Source organism: Pseudonaja textilis, chromosome 10 (assembly GCF_049901715.1).
Source record: "Pseudonaja textilis isolate UNSWEBS1 chromosome 10, rPseTex1.2, whole genome shotgun sequence".
Lineage (NCBI taxonomy): Eukaryota > Metazoa > Chordata > Lepidosauria > Squamata > Elapidae > Pseudonaja > Pseudonaja textilis.
In genome coordinates this window covers 9270313-9292910 of record NC_141999.1, presented here as the reverse complement: position 1 = coordinate 9292910, position 22598 = coordinate 9270313, and the positions used below count along the sequence as shown (strand labels likewise).

The following is a 22598-nucleotide window of genomic DNA, read 5'->3' as shown; positions in this document are numbered from 1 at the left end:
TTCACAAGTTCATATCAGAGACTGTCACTGCTGCTATCACAAGACATTGCCTAAAACAGGCTTCTCAAACCCTCCTCGTTTCGCAGATTCTTAGCAGAGAAGAGCATGTCAAGAGTATTGGGACCCTGCAAGAGCATGTCTGTCAGTCAGACTTCTTGGAAGGAGGCTGACAAACAGACCAGCTATTTTGAGGGAATGGATCTGTTTACAGGAAATTGTGGGGGGAAGCATTAGTGGCTTTTTTTAAAAAAAAAATGGGAATGATAACAATGGGCTCTCATTACTAAGGACAAGATGGTTTCTCTTAAGTGTAAGGAAGTGAAAGCAGATTTTTTTTTTAAAAAAAAAAAAGGGTGCAGATTTTTGAACATTGTGCTCGAATACCCTTTTAGATGTTGCTCTAAGCAAAGAAAGAACAGATTTGACCAATGCAGAAATGGAGGAAGTTACTTTGAGCCACAAGAAATAGGACAGATTATGTAGCTTTAGTCAATGTTCTGTGGAATGGAAGTGGGAATAGAATAGAATAGCAGAGTTGGAAGGGGCCTTGGAGGTCTTCTAGTCCAACCCCCTGCTTAGGCAGGAAAACCTATACAATTTCAGACAAATGGTTCTCCGATATCTTCTTTAAAACTTCCAGAGTTGGAGCATTCACAAATTCTGGAGGCAAGTTGTTCCACTGATTAATTGTTTTCACTGTCAGGGAATTTCTCCTTAGTTCTACGATTGCTTCTCTCCTTGATTAGTTTCCATCCATTGTTTCTTGTCCTGCCTTCAGGTGCTCTGGAGAATAGCTTGACTCCCCTTTCTTTGGGGCAACTCCTGACTTCATTTGCAAAGTGACTCTGCCATGCATGCCTCCTCATTCCGGTAACGTTACCGTGGGCTGCAGATACCAATCTACAGACGCAAATAGAGCTACTACTTCAACCCACTGCATTCTTATTTGCACCAATCAGTTCTACATTGCAAATGCACAGTGAGCATTGGGGCTGGCCTAGGGAGGGGAAGGGAATACAGGTTTCCAGGGATTCTACTCTTACCTTCGGGTTTCGGGTTCAGTAACTGAATTACTGCACGCCTATCCTGCCAGCTTTGTTGCTTGGCATTTAGACAGAGACACCCGAGTGATGCCATCAGGGTGTAGAGATGGTGACATCAGTACATTGATGAAAGGAACCAGCAAAGGCAGATAAGGCAGTGTCTAGACAGTGTCATGTGGTGGAATGGGGGCCAACAAAATGAATTGAAATCCTGACAAAGTGGAGCCACTGGACTGGCAGCTCACCAGTCTGGGAAGCAGGTATGCCCCCCACTTCAAGTGAGGCTGCACTTCCCTTAAAAATGCAAGTTCCAGACTTAGCCTCTTCTTGGACTCTGCTATCACTCAAGGTCCAGGTTGTGTGAGTGACAAGCTATGTATTTGCATGTCTGTAACCCTTTGCCCCTTAAGTAACACTGTGTGGGGGCGCAGTGGTTAGAATGCAGCATTGCAAGCTGACTCTGCCCACTGTCAAGAGTTCGATCCTGACTGACTCAAGGTTGACCCAGCCTTCCATCCTTCCGAGGTTGGTAAAATGAAGAGCCAGATTGTTGGGGGAAATAGGCTGACTCTGAAAACCACTTAGAAAGGTCTGTAAAGCACTGTGAAGCGGTATATAATTCCAAGTATTATTACTATTGTCAGTGTGCCGAGTTAGGTTATTGCATTCTGTTTTATTTACCTTATTTTAGGGATTGTAAATCATCATGAAACTCTGCAGACAGTGGGTTATAAAGTGGATAATGGGTTACAAAGAAGTAACACCCTGCTCTGTCCAGTACACACGATGGACATCTAAGTCTGCTCTTTCTATACCCTAGGAATTTTTGTAGAATTGGTATTCACAGGCTGAAAAGTACAGCCGATGAATCACAAAGAAGCGAATCAGCAGCACCTCCCTGACTCTCTAAAAAAGGCTTTCACCATCAGCATTTCACAAGAGCAAAGAACCTTTCCTGCCTAGCTTAACTCAGTTTCTTGCATCTGAAGAAGAATAAACAAATGTTTTATTTAGTATCTAGAATGCTGGGCGTAAGAAATAAGTGTGCAGGTCAATCTCAAATTATGAACATCAAGGTTGACTAAGCCTTCCATCCTTCCGAGGTGGGTAAAATGAGGATCCAAAGTGTTGGGAGCAAGAGGCTGACTCTGTAAAAACCACTTAGAGAGAGCTGAAAAGCACTATAAAGTGGTATACAAGTCTAAGTGGTATTGCTATAATTAGGACTGAAACTTCCATCACTAAGTCAGGTTTAGGTGAGTCACACCTGGTTTTACGAACTTTTTCATTAAGCAAATCTGGCTTCCCCCACTAACTTTGCTTCTTGTAAGCCAGCTAGGGAAGTCTCAAAGGGTGATCAGGGGACCACTGTAAATACATGCAGGTTGCCAGGTACACTCAATTTTGATCATGTAACCGCAGGGACATGCAACAATCACTAAGTGTGAGGATGGTCATAGGTCTCTCTTCTCAGCACCGTCATACATTTGAAAAATGTTAAATCAATGGACATAAGTCAAGGACTCTCTGTACTAGCAAAGGAGGAACACACAGGTTCTGCCCAAGACCCATACAAACAGGAGATTAAGAAAAGATGCAAAGGCAGCAGGTTGAAAAGTCTACTCTATGTGTAAATTATACTATGGGTAGGTGCTACTGCACAGCCCTCTTTCATTTAAAGTTGCCTCATTAAAAATAAAATACCTGATGCCGTCTCCCCACTTGGATTTCAGGGCTATGCCCGGAATCCACTGGAGTTGGGTGGCCAACAAATTTAAATAAATGAATGAATAATACAATTCTCAAAATCCACAGGACTGACAAGCTGGGGCTGGCTAGTAAGAGTGAAAAACAGCCGGAAATCATCAGATTGCCTAACTAACCGGAGCTTGGGAATTTCACCGACGAATGGCCATCTGAGTTAAAACATCCCAATTTTAATATCAATATCTGTCATGTTGAAATTGTGAATGCATCTCATTGTGAAGCACTCTGAAGAAAAGGCACAGCATGGATTTCCACCAAACGCAAATGCTGAATGCCAGGTGAACAACCTGGAGAGGTGGAAAGACTGCTCATGTGTATGTCATCCAAGGCAGGTGACTCATATTCCACCTTATCCCAAAGCCAAGATTCCCTGCCTTAGTGCTTCCAGATCCCGCTCCCACTTTCAACCCCAACACAATAGCCAGCTTTGTAAACCTGTTGCAAGCTCTGTAGGTGGTTTGAATGTCCCATTGGGTCCTTTTTCCAGAAGATGCTGAGAAGCGTGAGTCACTTTCGTGCCTGAAACAGCTGAAGCTTCAATTACAACATTGCTGTGTACACCCACAATAATTACAGGAAATCCCTGGAGTGGATTTCCCCCTTGGGTTGAAGGAGGATCCTTTTAAGAGAGTGGCGAGGTGGAGAATTTTAATCCAAAATGGTAAGGTGTACTTAAATGGATTGCGAACAAGGCATTATGTTCTTTGAGCAGGCAAAATCAACTCTTAACTTGCTGCCCCAAAAAGTCATTTTGAAAGCAGGTAAAGGGAGAAAAGGGGGTGTGGTGGCCTAGCAGTTAAGAAGATGCTGGACTTGCCGACTGGAAAATTAGCATTTTGAGACCCCGAGCAACACATGATGGGGTGAGCTCCCGTTCTTGCCCCAGCTCCTGCCAACCAGCAGTTCAAAAGCATGCAAATATGAGTAGATAAATAGGTACCACACAGTGCTGGGATTCAATTTTTTTTCACTACTGGTTCTCTGGGCGTGGCTTGATGGGCATGGCAGGGGAAGGATATACTTTAAAATCTCCAGTCAGAGGTGGGATTTACTGGTTCTCCGAACTACTCAAAATTTCCACTACTGTTTCTCCAGAACTGGTCAGAACCTGCTGAATGCCACCTCTGATATCACATCAGTGGGAAGGTAACGTTGTTCTGAGCCTCTTGGTGTATAGTCATGCCAGCCATATGACCACGGAAGCAACTAGGAAACAGAGATGAGCAGTACCCCTAGAGCAGAGGTGGAGAACGATGGTTCCTTTATGATTTGTGAACCTCAACTCCCAGAATTCTGGGCGTTGAAGTCCACAAATCATAAAAAGGCCATCATTCCCCACCCCTGACCTAGAGTCAGACACGACCGGTCAGGAAAACCCTTGCCTTTTTAAAGGGAGAAAAAGGAATTCAGTTTCCTTGGAAATTAAATCCAGTGACTAGAAGTGTCCCTTTATCCACATCAAAGGTTATTGGGTTCTATGTAAACTTCCTTTTTCTCCTGGCTTCTTCCTAGTTGCTCTCATGTTAGTTAGATATTTCTCTTAGTCCAAATAGAGGAAATGAAATTCTAGCGTGTCTTCTCAAATCTGATGTTCTCCAGATATGCCAGACTGGGACTTCTCAGCCAGCAAAGTTAATTATGGAAGTTGAGTTCAAATGGAAGACCCAAAGTTTGGGAAAGCTACACCAGAGTAACGGAAATCTACTTAACCACGTTCCAGTTGTTCTGAATGAAAGCATCCTTGGGGAGCAGAGCCCGTGATGAGGGATGCTGGGAGCTGGAGTCCAGCATCATGGGCATTGCCACTGGTTGCCTCTCCCTACTCTAGAGAAATCAAACCTATTGAGGCCGAACTAAAGGAAATACAGCACTCGTTCACTGATTCTTTTCCAATAGATCCTTATTTTAAAGGAACCAAATGTATCGAGCAATAAAAAGGAGAAAAGCGAGGATCACTTTTCCAACTAAACCTTGGCTTAGTTTTGTTGGGTTAAAATTGAATTCACCCAGACAGCCAACGGGCCAGTTACAGATTCCAAGGTATTAAGTCATCACCGGTTTCCAACTTAATACAAGAAGTTCGGGCTATGTATAACTCCCAACTTTTACCCAAATGGCTTGGAGAGGAGGGCTATAGAGCACGACAAAGCGGTATATAAGTGCTATTGCTATGTACAAGCGAGGCAAGGACACCCCCTCAATACGTACAAGGAAAAAGGGGGAACACCCGCTGATAACAGTTGCCACCTCACTCAAGAGGTGCAAAGAAAGGATCAGAGAGCCTTCCAAAAAACAGGAAGTAATCTTTAAGCTTGGGAATCCAGCCCAAACTAGTTAAAGGCATTTGTACCAGCCTGCCTAACGATGCTAATGTGTCATTTTGGCAGAGACTTGGACAGCTAAGCTCCACTCAATTACCAGGCAATTTAAAAAAAAAGAAGAGAAAAAAAGCACACCCTTCCCTGCCTGGAAGGGGCTCTTGCTCACATCGGCAAGTGCTACAGAATCCTCTCCGTAGCAGTTCAAATCCCACCAGGCTCCAGGTTGACTCAGCCTTCCATCCTTCCAAGGTGGGTAAAATGAGGACCACAGATTGTTGGGGCCATAGGCTGACTCTGTAAACCTCTTAGAGAGGGCTGGAAAGCACTATAAAGCGGTATATAAGTCCAAGTGCTATTGCTATAAACCCCCACACACACACACTCACACACCCCCACTCAAAGGTGCAGCTAAAATAAGAAACACCGGCAGAAATATACAGAGTGGCAGTGGTGGGATTCAACTGGTGTAATAACCAGTTCGGTGAGCGTGCTCAGTGTTTGAAAATCATCTTCTCCTGCAAGCCCCGTGTGTAACACAGGGTGCGCGCAGCAATCAGCCGAGCTGCGCAAAGCAGCTGAGGTTGAAACAGCAGGGAGTAAAGGACAGCCTAGAGCCTAGGCGGGCAGGCAGGCCGAACAGAAGAACAGAAGATCGTGGGAGCGAACCGGTCCCCTCTCAGTTGATCTTTGGAGCTGTCGGTGTGGTAGAACTGGGCCGAACCAGTAGAATCCCACCTCTGCAGAGTGGATTCCTATGTGGAAGGACTAGAAGCTCGCTCCAGTTCTGATCCTCGGGTCAAATATTCGGCATTTCTGAACCCCTCTGTCTGTCTTCTGGACAAGTCTTCCTTCAAAAGAAAACATTTTTGTAAGGGGTGTGCAAAAGTCTCCGATGGAAATGGCCGTGCCACATGCTCCAAACTTAGAACAAAACACCACCCTCTATTCTTCAGTCTCAAACTTGAAATGAAAGGGGTGTTTCTTTCCAGGATGTTTGGAGCTTTTCAACACCACCCTATTGGTTAAAAAAAAAAAACTTGCAAACCACAGAAACTCACAGAGCTCAATAACCCCAAAAGCAGTTTCTATCCATGCTGCAACTGGCCTGTGGCCGAGGGAGGAGGGTGGATCAGCGCAGAGAGTTATTTTCAACTAGTGCTGCTTGTTGAAAGAAAAAGCAAGAAACATCACACAAGCACAATATCTCCGTATCCTCTTGTGCCTTCTGAACTCCTAACATTTTGATGTGCGAAATAGGAAAGAATTTATGGCATATGGGGGCAGAGGCACACGAACTGGCATATCCTCCAAGTAGCTCAATGCAGCATCTGTTAATCCTATTTATATTCCAAGAGCCTGGTTCAATACATTCAACCAAAGGAGACCAACTTAGAATCCTAGGGCTGGAAGGGACCTTTGAGGTCTTCTAGTCCAGCCCCCTGGCCCAAGGCCGGAGTCCTTATACCATCCCGGCTAAATGGCTGTCCAATCTTCTTGAAAACCTCCAGCAATGGAGCACCCATAACTGGGAGAGGCAGGCTGCTGCTCCACTGATGAATTGTTCTGTCAGGAAATTCCTCCTTATTTCCAGGTTGGATCTCCCTCTGACAAATTTAACAGGTAAACAGAGTTGGAAGGGGCCTTGTAGGTCTTCTACTCCAACCCCTTGCCCAAGCTTCCACCCGTTATTTCTGTCCCGTCTTCAGGTGCTGTGAAGAGCACGTCAACCACCTCTCCTTTGTAACAGCCCCTCCAATATTGGAAGACTGCTATCATGTCTCTCCAAAGCCTAATTTGTTAGGCCACACATATCTAGTCCCCACAAATCGTTCGTCTATGGTTTGGCCTCCAGACCCCTTATCCTCTTGGTTGCTCTACTCTACACTCCTTCTAAGGTCTCTATTCTGTCCTTTGATTCGCTTGCGGAATGTAAAGGCAGATAGATAACTCTACAAATTCTTCCATACAAAGTTTCTTTTATTGGATTATATTAGGTATCCTCAAGGTAACTTATAGTTATGTCAAGATGCATCTAATGTCCAAATTCTTTGCATAGTTGAAATCATAGTGTAAAACGATAGTAATCTTCCCTCCCTTTCCTCCCATATCGAATGAGCAAGGGTAGAGATGCCAGCGTGCAACTGAGGTCCAGGTGAGAATGAAGGGACCTCCCACCAACCCAACAAAGGGTCAATTCAGTGACCAATCAGGATTACAGATGTGGCCACGTGACATGAACTACATTTCCCAGGATACCTTAACTACATTTACCATGATGCATCCCCTTAAGGGGACAGCTCCCAATTACTAACTAACTATACCAATTCCCATTAACTATAACTGGCTGGAGAACACAGTCTCAGCATCTTTTTAGTATCGTGGCAGTAGGTATCATGGTGGTCAACCATGGAACTCTCTTAACAAGCAAAGAGACCTTGAAACATGGAGTCCACAGTGTCCCTCTGGTTCTTCTCTCCAAAAGTAATCCGGACACAAATTTGCTTTTCAAAGCAGACGTCTCAACCTTACTATCAAGTAACTAAAGCTCCTGGGATTTTCCCCAGCTCTCAGAAAACTCTAAATGTACACATAGCCAAAGGAAGACGTGCTTGGGGCAGAGCCTGCTTGGCCCTAAATAACTTTAGCAGCGACCCCGGCTATAAATACTAAATTAAAAACACACACCATATTTTCCAGTTTCCAGTCTGACAAAGAACTAACAGCGCAAGATATGGGTCATTTTAGGCACGTGCTATTTAACTACAGCTAGTTCTCAACTTACAACAGCTCATTTAGTGACCAAAGTCACAACAGCATTGAAAAAAGTGACTTATGACCATTTTTCACTATTACGACAGTAATACGTGATCAGTCACGTGATCAAAATTGAGACCTTTGGCAACTGATTCATATTTATGACTGTCACAGCAAAAGGTCTCCTTTTGCGACCTTCTGACAAGCAAAATCAACAAGGAAGCCAGATTCACTTAATAAATGTGTTATTAAGTTAATGACTGCAGTGATTTACTTAACAACTTTGGCAAGTTAGGTGATAAAACGGGACAAAACTAACAAACGGCTCACTTAACAATAAAACTTTTGGACTCGATTGTGGCAATAGGTTTAGGGCTACCTGTATATCTTTCTCTCCCATTAAAGGTTTGTATGAACAGATGCCAAGACAAACAACTGGCTGGAAGGTTGGATGGCATTCTGGGTGTGTCTCTGTGCTAGCTGGGGAATTATGGAAGTTGAAGTCCACCCATCTTAAAGTTGCCAAGGTGGAGAAATACTCATCTACACATTTTATCCTCTGGAAAAACCTAGTTGGTTTGCCACTGATGAAAGAAATAATAGGACTCAGCGAAGAAGGTTTATTTATAATATTTAGCAGCTGCCCATCTTACCATAAGTTAATTCTGGGCAGCTTAGAGGCATAAAATATGAATCTACATGAAAGCATGAATAAAATTAAAGCTAAGGATTGAATTCGAGGACATGCGGGGAAGGACGGGGGGTGAAATGGCGGGAAGGTGGGATCTGCTTTTTCTCGATCAACCGCCTCTATTGTGCTGTTCCCCCATTGGGGCCCTAAGCCAACAGGCAGATCCAGATCTTTAGGGCCTTATGAAAAGATCGGAAGGTTGAGGGCGGGAAATGTTCCAGAGGACAGGAACAACAGCCAAGATGGAAGCATGGCTCAGCCCACTGATCTTCATTTCTGCTCTCCATAAACTGCAGGGAGCCTAAAACACAACCCGGAATCCAGCACAGCTTCCTGAAGAAAGCAGCCTCTAGTATTAGCTTCCCACCCCTCTCCCAAAAAACCGAGCCATTCTTTGAAGCTTTTAAGAACTTCTCAAAAGAAAATCTGAAAACCGCAGGCTCGCTTCCTCCCTCCGTCTTTTAGCCAAGAATCCTTCTGAGGCTCTGCAAAAAACGAGTTCCAAAAACCGTTTTATACTCCCCAATAAACTAGAATTTGGGATGCTGCAGCGTTACTCAGTCCAACAAAGACCGTCTAATTCCTGCATGCAGAGTCAAGCTGCATTCCTGAAGATGGGAAAGAATGAAACCTCTGTCTTTAGCAGTTGCAGAAGAAAAGGAAAAAAAAGAGCACTTGGCAGACGAGGAAAGGATTGGTATGTCCCCGTTTAGCCTGCATGCAGTTGTGCTTGTGTTCTTAACAGAGCTGCAAGTATCCCCTTGTTAGCGGCAGAATTAGATATAAAAAGAGAAAGTAGCAAAGGAAAAATGGATGTCGCAAAAGAGTAAATGGATAGCGTTTTTTTCTGAGTTTCACAATTCCTTAGCTGTGAACTTTTCAACTGGTAGGAGCCCTGTATAGGCTACAGTAATTCACCCAAGTCTGCAAATATGTAGAGAGAGGAACTTGCGTATTAGTATTATTGCCATCGTCTGCGGCGACGAGGGTGAGAAAGTTGCACTGTTGACCTACTGCAGCTATGTTAGAACTCCGTTTTTATGTCCTAACAGAAGAGGGGGAAATGAGTTTTCCCTTTTAAGGAAATGGGAACAGTTATTGCACAAACTCAGACCCAGGAACAGAAAGTCCACAGCGAGTCAAAAGCTTGAGTTTTCCATATGGCGATAAAGTTTTGTTTTTCTGATAATTCACAATTGTCAATGTTATACAAATGTGAACTTAAGCATTCTGACCAGGCTCCCAAATACGGCAAACCCTCTGTAGTTAAATAAGTGTTTCCTTTATTAGGAGTGCCAGCAGCCCAGGCAAAAAGTCTCTCTCTCACACACAGCAGGCTAAAAAGTCTGTCTGGCAGGGAGATGAATAGTTGTCTGCCACACTTATTCATCTCCGCCCCCCCCGCCCCCCATCTCCAGAGCTAGGGTGGGGCTTCACTAGCAGCAGTGGCTCTTCCGTCCCAAGGACCGGCCCATAGATTTCCACTGCTCTCCTCTCCTCTGCCTTCTGTGCATCTGCGCGTCAGGCCCTGGACCCAGCTGTTCCTCTCTTCCTCATCAGCCACCTACAGACCTGGGGGCTGTTGACTCTCCATCTGAGGGCTGATGGATGGCCCAGGCTCCACCTCTGTCGATCTCTGACAGCTCCATTCCTTCTTCCCTCTTGGAGCACTCAGATTGCCTCCTCATCTGATTTGGCCACAACTGATAGGCCACAATATTAAGTATATTCGCCATCTTCCTCAGAAATGAGTGCAATTTCTCAGGCTTGGCGTTACATATCCACACACCTCACTTTCCTATTCACCGTTCCTATCACTTAGGCTGTGAATGAAGAGAGGCCATGATGACAGATCACCGTTAGAAGCAACCAACCTGATCTCTGGGCATTCATGCCTACAGGTTCTATGCCCATGACGGGAATGGAGAAATGAAATTACATGTGTAGTCCTTGACTGACAACTTTTTGCTTAGTGATTGTTTGAAGTTATAAAGGCACTTCAAGTCAGGAGGACCTGTTCCAAGGTCACAAAACTGGAAAGGCTTAGATAATTTCACTTCAATCCAAAACTTCCAAAAGAGAGAAGCCCACATAGTGGAGAACAGCTCAAATAATTTCCCATGAACATCAACAGCTCCCCCAAAAGTCTTTATCTCGACCACCATTTTTCTCATCCCATGAACAACGGAGAGAAGCGGCACTGCGGATTTGCTGGGTTCATGTCCATTTAGTTAGAGTGGCGTTTTTTATTCTTTTGGTTGAAGTTCATGGAGTCAGCAGTGCAGTAATTGGAAAGGCTGCCTCCATCAATTAAGAGGCCTTTGACTTCCTGGGAAAATTCCATGCCTGCTGTCAAGAGAGCAATGACCCCACTGATGGAACAATTGTCCAACACTGTATTTCGATGTTATTAATCTGCTCCTTTCATGCTTCAACGTGCGAGATGAATAAGAGACACCCCAGCATCAGTTCAGCAAGGGAGAAAGGGAAGAACCAGCTGGACTTTGGGATAATCTGCTTGGAAAGTGACACGGTGGAAGAACAGAACGCAGCTGGTATCGGGATGAAAGCTCCCCAAATTCCTTTGGCACTGCAAAGACCGGGGAGGCTCGGGGAGGAAATGAGAGCCTTGCCAAGCCATAAGCTTCAAAATAAGCAACACAGCAAACAATATGAGAGTGTGGTTTCTACTGAAACCATTTGCACCCTGCTAAGAAACTATTAAGGTAGAGTTTGAGAGTGACATTAACCTGGAGCAGTTAATTGAGGTGTCGTTAAAATGATCCTAGCCTGTAAGTCTCCGGTGGGATCCACCGGTGTTTGCCATCCAAACACAGTCTCCTAAAGCAGGGGAATCCAACCTTGGCAACTTTAAAGCTTGGAGGACTTCAACTCCCAGAATTCCCCAGCCAGCTTTGCTGGCTGGGGAATTCTGGGAGTTGAAGTCCTCCAGGCTTAAAGTTGCCAAGGTTGCAAACCCCTGTCCTAAAGGAAAACTGCAAGCAGGCCCGGTTGAAGACCGTTTGCAGCATCCCACCATTATGTGTCCATGTTTTACAATTCAAAGAAATACTTAAAACTTTCCCAGGCAACCAGATCCAGGTAGTCCTTGACTTACAACCGTTCGAAGTTACAACGGCGCCGAAGAAAGTGACTTATGACCGTTTTTAATACTTGCAACCATTAATCATGCGATCAAAATTTGGAGGCTTGGCAACTGGCTCACATTTACGATGGTTGCAGTGGTCCAGGGTCATGTGATCTCCTTTTGCGACCTTCTGACGAGGGGGAAGCCAGATTCACTCAACAACCGTGCTACTAAGCAACTGTGTTACTAAACTTCACTGGACAACCGTGCCAAGAGAAGTCTTAAAATGGGACAAAACTCACTTAACAACTGTTAGCAACAGAAAATGTTGGGCTCAATTGTCATCGTAATCGAGGACTATCTGTGTAGTAAGAGGTTCCTAAGAACAAGTTGTGGCCCGCCAGCGGCCAGTGAAGCTGGTAGCAGATTCGGACAGTGAGGAGGTTGGGGAGGAACAAGGGCCAGACCTGGAGTCTGGGGAAGGCTCGGACGAGGGCTCTGTGTCGGAGACAGAGATGGGGTCAGGGCCACCTGACAGTTATCAGCTGCCTTCAGTCAGACATCAGTGAGGGAGAAGAACAGCTGGAGCCTGTTCTCAATGTGCGCATGCACAGAGCTGTTAGGATAAGGGAACAGCTAAGGAACAAGGGTCGACTCCGGAGTAAAGCCACAGGTGGACAGTGAGTGGCCCCTCCCATAGGGAATAAAAGAGGAGTGAAAGGGGAGTGGAGTTTCGCAGGAAACAATTAGTTCAATTCGTGAGGGTGAAGATCTGTTCCTGACTTCTTGCCATGTATTGTCTGCCACAGAGTGGTGTTTGGAAGATATCAGCCTGGCAGCTCTCCAAGCCTGATAAAGGTCTGTAGTTGTGAAATCTCGTGAAAGACTCTGCTGGAGAGGAATTCACTGTAAACTAAATAAAAGGGGTTTTATTGGGATGAGGAATTGGCTTCGTACTTTTGGAGAAGCCTAGGTCACAACAGAACAGCAAGTTCCTTACCTTTTCAAGTCAACTGTTGTGACGCTAAATACCACTCCTTTGAGCCACAGTATCATGAAGAGCCTCTGAGAGAAGGGGCAATTGCCTATGCTTTCGCCATCGCTGCCAGCCTGTGGAAAAAGAAGGGGGGGGGGAAAGACATTAATAAAAAATAGACAAGCTGTGTCAAACTATCCTCCTTCGTCAGACAAGAAAGCCATCTTAACAAACAGCAGAGCCCTCACACTCTTGCCTCAAGCATCACAAGAGAAGGACCGTGCCCCATGTGTAGGAGACGTGGCGGAGCACGGGGGTGGAGTCAAAACAGGAATCAGCCTAGAACTTCTACATAGCCACAAATGAACTAGGCCCAACTCCTCTTGAATTCCCCTGACCCTTAGCCAAGACAGTGGTAACCATTAGTAGATTCTTGTGCAATGGCCTGATTAGTTGTTGTTGTTAGCTGCAAAGTCTTGTCCAGCCCATCGCGACACTGTGGACAACGTTCCTCCAGGCCTTCCTGTCCTCTACCATCCCTCGGAGTCCATTTAAGCTCACATCAACTGCTTCAGGGACTCCATCCAGCCACCTCATTCTCTGTCGTCCCCTTTTTTCTTCTATTGCACTCAATCTTTCTTCTCCAGTGAATCTGATTAGTAATAAATCATTTTAATTGGAATTTAATATGTGGTCCTGATGTTCATTCCTGACATCCTCCATGATACAATATTAGTTTATGAGATCGAATTTGAGTCGGTCACCGGTGACCGACCCAAATTCAGTCTTGCATCATTATCCGAGGACACCTTGTCCTGGGATATTTGCCTTCATTCGTAATGTTAGTTTGATTTATGTACAGTTTTTCCATCAAGAACCGGATATAGCACGCATCATGTTTGGTCATGATAAGTTAAACTGAGAGAGATAACAACTTGGGACCAATGGGAATTAAGTTATTGTACTAAAGACCCATAAAAGAATAAATAGATGAACTTGAGGAAGATGTAAGAAACACAACCTCACCTTGATGGAAAGACAGAAGTAACCTGACCAGACTTTCAAAACTGATTCCAGGAATGCTGCTTTATTGTTGTGAACAGATTCTTTAAAAATTGTCAGTTTCTCTCCACCCATCATTTACCAAATGAAATCAAAACTGGGCTATTTCCTCATTCTTCTTTCATTCTCCGTCCAGCGTTAATCAACTTTAGCAACTTTAAGACATATGGACTTCAATTCCCAGAATTCCCCAGCCAGCATGCTGACTGGGGAATTCTGGGAGCTGAAGTACAGGCAAGTTCCTAAGATTGAGAAACACTACTCTGGACAGTATAAATCTTTTCTCTTAAGTTGTTCCTTAACTGTTCATTCATACCTTCCCCAAGACCAGTTCCATAATCCTTTACAGTACCTGACGAGCTCTAAATACATAGTACAGAGACACGAGTTTGATAAGCTCGTGTGCTATGCTGATGCAACTCACTACACAATTAAATACCACAAATATGCACTCAGAAATTCGTCACCCTGTTGCACAGAGGCAGCCACTGCTACCACAAATTTCATATAAAAATGTTTACAAACATGGTGCGGTGTCACACCATCCCATGGTACAGTCATATGTTTCTGAAACAGAGTATTTAAACAGACGGCCTGCATTAAGTGCACCAATCATGCCTACCGTCCCTGTCCTATTGTTTCTTTTTATTTTTCTTATACGAATCCATCTCATGTATTCATAACTATGTTTGTTTCTTAAGCTTTCGCGGGTACTTACATGTATGGTATTCAGCTTTGTTCAGGTATTTTCCCAAGTCATTATAGTTGTGCTTTTAAAGTTGTAGCAACGTTTCGGCAGAATCTCATCTGCCATCATCAGGCTATGTTTATACTTATACCTAAACTAGGTTTATACTTATACCGGTTATCTTGTAAGCGATTGACAAATCAAATGAATGAATAAATTATATATGGCTATGTACCTGAATGGGAGACAGTTAATGCTTTAATCAGGTAAACCAGATTCTAATGTTCACATAGGAAATGATCAAACACTTCAGGCACAGCTCTCCTCCTTACAGGGACACAGCAGTTTGTTGTACAAAATACAGAAAGTCTAAAGCAGGGGTGTCAAACTCTATTTCACTGAGGGCCGCATCAGGGTTGTGTTTCAACACAGGGGGTGCGGTGTGGCCAGGGTGGGCGTGGCCAACTCTATTACACTCGTTTCGGGGGTGCCTGTGGTGACCGGAGCACTCTGCCTGCAAACACAGCCCCCTGCGCTCCGTTTCCGGCTGCGACGCCTCCTGCAACCCTCTGCCAGTGAAAAGAGAGTTCAGGAGGGCCACCCACGGCCCTCCCGAGCTCCGTTTTTGCTGGCAGAGGCACCATGGGCTGGTCCCTCACTGTTTCCAGGGTGGCCCCACAGGCCAGATCTAAGCACCCTGCGGGCCGGATCCAGTCCATGGGCCTTGAGTTTGACAGCCCTGCTCTAAAGTGTCAGTTTTCAGAAAAAAAACGAAGCAGCCAGATGTATTTGCTTGACAAATTCTGTACAATAGTTTAGAAGTGCCGAAGAAAGAAGTCAAGCCACAAACCACTGAGGAAGGGGAAAAAGTGGAAATGTTATAGGTAACCTCGTCAGAAGCCTACAGTAAACTCCTCTCTTCCCTGAAATAATACATTGTTTATTAAATAATTATTAAACCACATAAACAAATTTTAATGCTAGCTCAGCTGCTGGTAGAATGATCCAAGAGTTAATCCTTTATGAAAGCATCGACCTGGCACGTATCACAGAGATTTGAATAAGAGAGTCAATCGTTCTGTCTGCCAGTTCAGAAACCACAAGCTCCATCCAACAGTCTGCCAATATTTTAGTGACTGCTTCTGTTATTTATGTGGCTGGGATAAAAGAAAGATAATATTAGTGTACCATCTACCCATCACACAACAGTCTCTCTTCCTGAACTAGCCAGGGTGATTTCTGATGGACTACTTTAAAATCTACATGCTGGATTCTCTCCCCTTCACACCAATGTTTTACGGATGTCAAATGTTCTGAAGAATCCAAAATGTGCGTGAAACAAAAACAAATTAAGTAGCAAATTTTCTACATAGTTTAGAAGCAATGCACCACTGATCGAAAAACACGTCCTCTGCTTGTCTTCCAGTCTGAAGTAAAGCGGCCAGAAGAACCTCAAAAGGGAGTTTGTAGGAGGCACAATATTTCAGCCATGCAGCTTCAGAAAGAAAGTAAGCTGTTCCACCCCACCCTGAGAATTAAGGTGAATATGAAAGCTCAAAGAAGCAGGGATGGCTGAAACTCCATGGTGAAATGAGTCATCCGGGGCCCATTAACAACCAAGGACATTTCTTTTCTTAGTGATCTAGTTCAAGACTTGGCAACAGCTGGTATCTGATCACACAGGGTAGAGAGGAGGGTCAGAAGGGGAAGACAATGATAGCATAGGAAATGTAGAAAGTCAGCATCCACTTCTCCTAGAAGAATGAAATATTTTGAGGAATATTAAAAAAAAAAAAGGCAGAATATGATATTTCCCGAAACGAGAAATGGAGAAACATGTTTTTTTAGAGGCAGGAAGCAGACTCCATCTTAATAGCCTGCAGCAGATATTTTGTGCCCATTAAGAAAGACTGGGCCAGCCTATCTACAAAAGACTGTCAGTTCCAAGATGGTGGGATTATCCTTCAGGAAAAAAAAACCATTAAGCCATAATAGGAATTGCTCAACACCCTTTCAGAACACAAGCTCCTTCACTGTATCACCCTCGGAAACTTCAACCAACACTGCTATCAGATAAACACCTAAGATTTGTACTTTGCCTATAGAGCCAGCTATGACCCCTACATAACCCCTACATGTCCCCATGGGAGTCTAACAACAGCCAATAGAATACATGTTCTTGCACAGGAACAGGAAGCTCAAGTGCAAAGCTCAAGAGAAGGTACAACACACACCCCACTCTCAACTCAGTGTGGTCAGCTGCACCAGAACTCTGCTTCATCATTAAACCATCTTTCCAATCAGCCTCCATGTGTCTTTCTCCCAGCTTGGAACTGAACCAGATGGATATTTCTTCCCACAGTGGTTTATAGAATTGGGGCAAGTATAGCAATAAATGTGGCACAAATGGCTAAGAGCTAAAAACGGGGAGACCCAAATTTTAGTCCTAACTTGACTCAAAAGCACACTGGGTGGCTAAGTGGAATTAGAATATAAAATAGAATATTTTCTTTATTGGCCAAGTGTGATTGGACACACAAGGAATTTCCTCCGGCGCATAGGCTCTCTCAAAATCTCTCTTAACCCAACCTAGGGGTTTTGTGTGGGGATGAAATGAAGTGGGATACCCATGCACTCTTAAGCTCTCAAGAGATGTAATAACTATCTAGGATTAATTCTTTCAAGAAGAAAAAAAAGCATACAGTCTAGAGCTGTAATTGGACTGGCCCACACTGTTTATATTCCATATTCTTGCACTAAAAACAGTTTTCAAGAACAAAAATAAATCAACGCAGGCATCTGCTTTTTATTTAACTTACAAGGCAATGTTTCAGAAGGAAGTGGAAATGTCCCTTTTACCAAAACAATTCCCTGAATCCAAAATACAACCCCAAACTAATTCCGGATATAGTGTCTCCAGGAAGCCACTGTAGTTCTATACACCCTGTCTGAAAAACTTTTTTTTTCCTTATTTGTATTCTTTGCTTCAAATTGTCTTTTAAGAGCCTGTGCAAAAGAGGCTATGAGAATGACAACAAAATATTGGCTTCGGTGCTCAAAAAGGACCCAGCCATGCAACTTCTCGAGTTTGTAATTAATTTGTACAGAATTCTGTATATACGTAGCCAAGTACAACTGTGACCACCATATCAGGCTTATTTGCGTCCATCTTTAAGAAGCAATTTGTAAAGCTAATTATCTTTTTCCTTAGTGGGATTCGATCAGATTAAACAAACCACACCAGTTGAGGCAGCCTGAGAAATACTGAAGGCAGTTTTTGAAAGGTCTTAAAGAGGAGGATTGACTTAAGTTTTGCAAAAGAAAAGCAATATTTGGATTCAAATACATCAAAAATTAGGAAACAAGTACAAGATTGAATGATAACTCTAAGATGTTGATATGGGAAAATTCCCAGTTGCCAATTAAATAGGAGAACTCAAATCACTTCTGAAAAGCTCTCTTTTGCATAATCCAGCTCAACAAAGGGTGTTTTTTTAAAGAAAAAAAAATGCAGTGCTTAAATTCAGCATGAATAAAAACAGGGTGTGTTCCAAGGCATTTGATAAGAGGCTGGGAAGGTATTTCTCAAGAGCTGAGTATCATCCATGCTGAAGCAGAGAGATTCTTGCAGGTTTAATTAACACTTGTCATTCTATAGCTGACTGGTTTGACCTTAAAGCAAGTTAAGTCAGAAGTAGGATTCAGTTAAGAACATTTTTTGAAATACATACTTTGCAGAAATATTTGTTATGATGAGTTATTAAATTATAATACTGACAGGAGATAGACAGATAGACAGGCAGACAGCAGGCAGTGTTAAAACGCCAAAATATTAAACCAATCCAGATAGTTCTTGCCTTACAGCCACAACTGAGTCTCAAATTTCTATTGCTAAGCAAGACATTTATTGAGTTTTGCCCCATTTTATGAGCCATTGGGATAGTCCCATGATCAGAATAGATGTGAAAATAGATATCCAGCCTATTTGAAAAGATTAAAGGCAGCTAACATTCAAAGGCTGAAGTTTACTTATATCAAACTCTCATTGCAATGAAAACTGCAGAATTGCATTTACAGATAACTGGATTCTAAAAGGATATTCTAGAAATTGGGTAAAAACGGGAGGATGATTTCTCTCTCCTCTTCTACTTTCAATTCTAAAGAGCCTAAAATGTTCTAGAATGAGCACCAATATTCTGAATAACATGTTAGTCAATGCAGACCATTTGATTCTAACACATTAACAGATTAACAGAATTGGAAGGGACCTTCTAGGTCATCTAATCCAACCCCCCACCCACCCCGCCCAAGTAGGATTGGTAGAGTATTGTCAAAATTCCTTCTCTGCCAGCAAAGCCATCACTCATATATCTTATGAATTCTTAGTCCCCACTTAATCCATATTGACTCCAGATTCTATTTAAGCCTTTAGGTTCCTCACCTGAAGGAACTAAAAAGAGGAACTAAGACCCAAATACCATCATCAATAGTCCTCAGTACTTATCTAAATTACCTTCCTTGCTGCTTTACCATACATAAAAATGAACACCATCATTAAGGATAGTATCAACTACCTCAGAATCTAACAGAAATAATTCCACAGCTACATACAAACGTACTTTCTGATCGCAAAGGACCAATTCTATAAACTAATGGGTTTTTTTTTTCAATCTGGGTCCTATAGCCAGAAAAAGAGACAATGGGGTGAAATTTTATTGCATCAGATCAGAGCATCTTTTATTGTAATCAATTGTAATCCAAAACCAGTGATTCTTTTAGAAATATAATTATAGGCACCAATTCAGACTACAGACTTGGAATTCAAACAAACCTGACTCTGCCAGTTTTCATTTTTTTTTATTTCTATAGCCAGTTCTTTAAAAGTGCTGCCATTTCCTTTGCTTCTTCCAACGAAGAAAGAGTCAGTAGATCTTTTAAAAGACAAAAGTAGAAAATCCTTGATGCATTAGGTCAATGCTGCTGAATCACAAAGAACTGTTGCAAAACGGTAGGATGGAAGAAGGTGGAGTAACAGTGAGTCAGTCCTTGGAGAGAAACAGCTGGCCAGACATAGGGAGATTTGTGAATGTTTAAAAAAAAATGCTTGCCAAGTTTCAGCTTTCTGAAAATCCAATTTACCATAGGGTTATTGTTCACTCCTTTTAGCTTCCAAAGTTGAAGTTAATATTTAATGCAGTCAGAAAAATAGCTTTAATGTTCAAGATACTGTTTAACCACATATTAGGGTCCAAAGAAATGGAGCTTGCATGCCAGCAGACACAATGCCACAAAGGCAGTTGTTTGGAAAAGGGAAATTTAACTACTGAGATTTAAAAATGTAAGATTGCAAAAAGGCATTCTGGGGGAGAGGAAAGCTAGAAGAGATCTGGAACAAAACAAAACAAAACAAAAATCAGGCAAAGGATGATCTCACACACATCCAATCACATCTCTGGAAGAAGAAGGTGGACGAGGAGGAGGAGGAAGAGGAGGAGGAAGAAGAAGAAGAAGAAGAAAGCACCTCAAATTTAATCCAAACAAGGTGGAAATATTCTTGTGGAATCTCAATGACCAGACTGTGGATCTTTGTTATTTTATACAGGCTGCTTCCCCCTTAAAAAACAACTTGTCTGCAGTTTGGGAGGTACTGCTGTAAAAGCATTTTTACAGTTCTTTGGAAACTGTGACCACTAATATCTTCCATCAGCTTTTGGGAAAGCCAAATGTGCTCAGGTTGCCCTCAAATTAGACTACAGCTGGTCCTTGACTTACACAGTTTGTTTAGTTGACCATTCAAAGTTACAACGGCATTGAAAAAAGTGACTTAGGATTGTTTTTTCACACTTACAATCATTGCAGCATCCCCAGGGTCACGTGATCCAAATCCAGACACTTGGCCACGTGGAGCTCAATTTTGGTCGTCAGTCGAGGACTTACCCGTACGATGCTGCATTTTATGCATACCTCATTGCGAAACCAACTGAAACACTGACATGAGGGTAGAATAACCTTTTAACCAGTTTTTTAAATCTTTGATTAGAGCTCTGTGGATCATTAAGGAGGGACAAGCAATTACTTTGGAACGTGGGCATGTGTGAGATGCACAGTGAGGCTCATGAGGAAAAAATAATAATAGCAGCTCCTTGTGACCTTCCCTGCCAGCTTCCCCACTGACTTTCTGGGGAAGCCAGCAGGAAAGATGATGATCACAGGGAGTTTAACAACCCATCCTTAGTATGAACCGGTTGCCAAGCACCCAGATCGCAATCACATGCCCCCAGGGGAGCGGGGCTGGGACAGTGAGCACTCCAAGGACTGGTCGTAACTTCGAACAGTAGCTAAACGTAAGTCCTAAGTGAAGGAATACCTGTATTTATAAAACCACATTGGGTGGCCATGAGGAAATTCTCTCTTAAACCTAATTCACTTCAAGGCTCCCCTGCGTCAGGAAAATAAGCAATAATCTCCACTGTGGCAGAGTCCATATTCTGTATCCTGTACAGATGCAGATAGATAAACTCCACAAAACATCCATAACAAAGTACTTTTATTGGTTCATCAGGTATCCTCATAACTCACATTTGTGATGAAGTTCTTCTTTAATGGCCAATCCTTTGCATTTCTGTCTTGTAGGTAAAAAGATGGCTTATCTCCTATCCTTTTTCTCCCATCTTGTAAGAAGTAGAACAGTTACCACGAGTCCATGAGTTCAGCCAAGAGTAAGGAAAACCTCCCCCAACCCATCGAGGGTCAATTTAGTGACCAATTAGGATTATAGATGTGGTCACGTGACATGGACTACATTTCCCAGGATACCTTAACTACATTTACCATGATGCATTCCCTTAAGGGAACAGCTCACAATTGCTACCTAACTATCCAATTCCCATACACTGGCTGGACAGCACAGTCCATCACGGCCCAATGCAACAATTGTGCCAGACTCCCTTGGTGCTCACAATGAAACTCTCCAGGGCTGAAGTAAAATGATTACAAAACTGCAAAACTGCTTGCCCGCTGTCAAGTTTACTTTTAAAACTGCTTTGCTTTGGAGTCAATATTACACATTAGCAAGGGCCCTCAACAGCTCTTGTCCAAGAACTTTGTTCTTCTATGCTGGTACAGCATGTGCCTTGGCAGTGGCACAAAATGCCCTTTCCACCTTGAGGTTCCATATGGCTTCATCGCAAAGGCAGCAGAAGCTTCCAAACTGATGTTAAAAGGTGATTCTCCCATTCTAACCCAGCCTGTTGCCTTCCTTTATAAAAAAATAATAAGAATAAAGTACTGAATTAATTGGCATCCCGGCACTTCCATTATTCATAAGCACCACAGCTATTCAAAGACTGAAACGTATTTAGGAGAAACTATTTATCACTCAATACTTAAGTATTTAAAATTCTTAATGGAACTCAGATGCATAACACACCCACACTGGGCCGAATAAGGCTGTTGCATGGAATCAAAACGATACACAACACTTGGGGGAGAGCACATTGTCTGGATCGTTGGCTTTTCAATTTCATTGTACGCATGTTGTGCATTGACAATAAACATCTGATTTTATTTGATGGGTGTCAACCTGTGGTCCACGGGCCTCTGGCGGGGCACAGTGTCATCACATGGGGTCCACGAAGGCTTGAAGAAATGTTATGATTAAATCTTGAGTTAAGTTTTGGGGGTCTGTGACCACAAAAAGTATTTAAAAGAGGTCCATGGTGAAGAAAAGGTTGAGAATCGCTGGTTTAGATAAAGCTAAGTATCCAACTGCCACCAAGCAAAGTACCACGACTTCTAAGAAGACAGCTGGCCTTGTATACAAGAAGGGATGAATGTCCTTGCAGTTTTCTTGTCAGAAGCAGAGAGAAGCAGCTTATCACTGCCAACTTCTAAGCAGGTTCACCTGTTTAGCCTGCAGCCTGGTATTCCCTGATCTTCCACTGAAGACTCTAACCAGACCTGATCTTGCTTAGCTTCTGAGCCCAGACAAGGCCAGGAAGAGCTTGCTAGCGGCTGAAAGTCCCCACTTCCTAACCTCCTACAGCTGATCGCTTTCAGCAGTCAAGTCAGAAAATGTCTTTCTATAAAAAAAGGAGTACAAAGTGAAGTTGAAGGTCTGCCACTGCATAAGAAGGCCAGATTTTCACCCCTTCGCATCTCAATGTAAACAGGATGAACTCACAGAGAAAACATATGGCTGCGGGCCCC

General features: G+C 43.2%; 1 protein-coding gene across 2 annotated transcripts in view; it reads right to left on the bottom strand.

Moving 5' to 3' along the window:
• CLIC4 (CLIC family member 4) overlaps nt 1-22598 on the bottom strand; it is a 56116-nt gene that overhangs the window by 15847 nt on the left and 17671 nt on the right. Inside the window, exons 1-2 of one of the 2 annotated variants that reach the window (XM_026702609.2) lie at nt 19222-19241; nt 12665-12774 (exon numbers count right to left, since the gene is read on the bottom strand). In XM_026702609.2, the coding sequence (XP_026558394.1) occupies nt 12665-12720 (56 nt within the window). In that variant the 5' untranslated portion in view covers nt 12721-12774; nt 19222-19241. Of the gene's footprint in view, nt 1-12664; nt 12775-19221; nt 19242-22598 lie in introns of those variants that run through there. The other variant, XM_026702607.2, reaches the window with a different exon arrangement.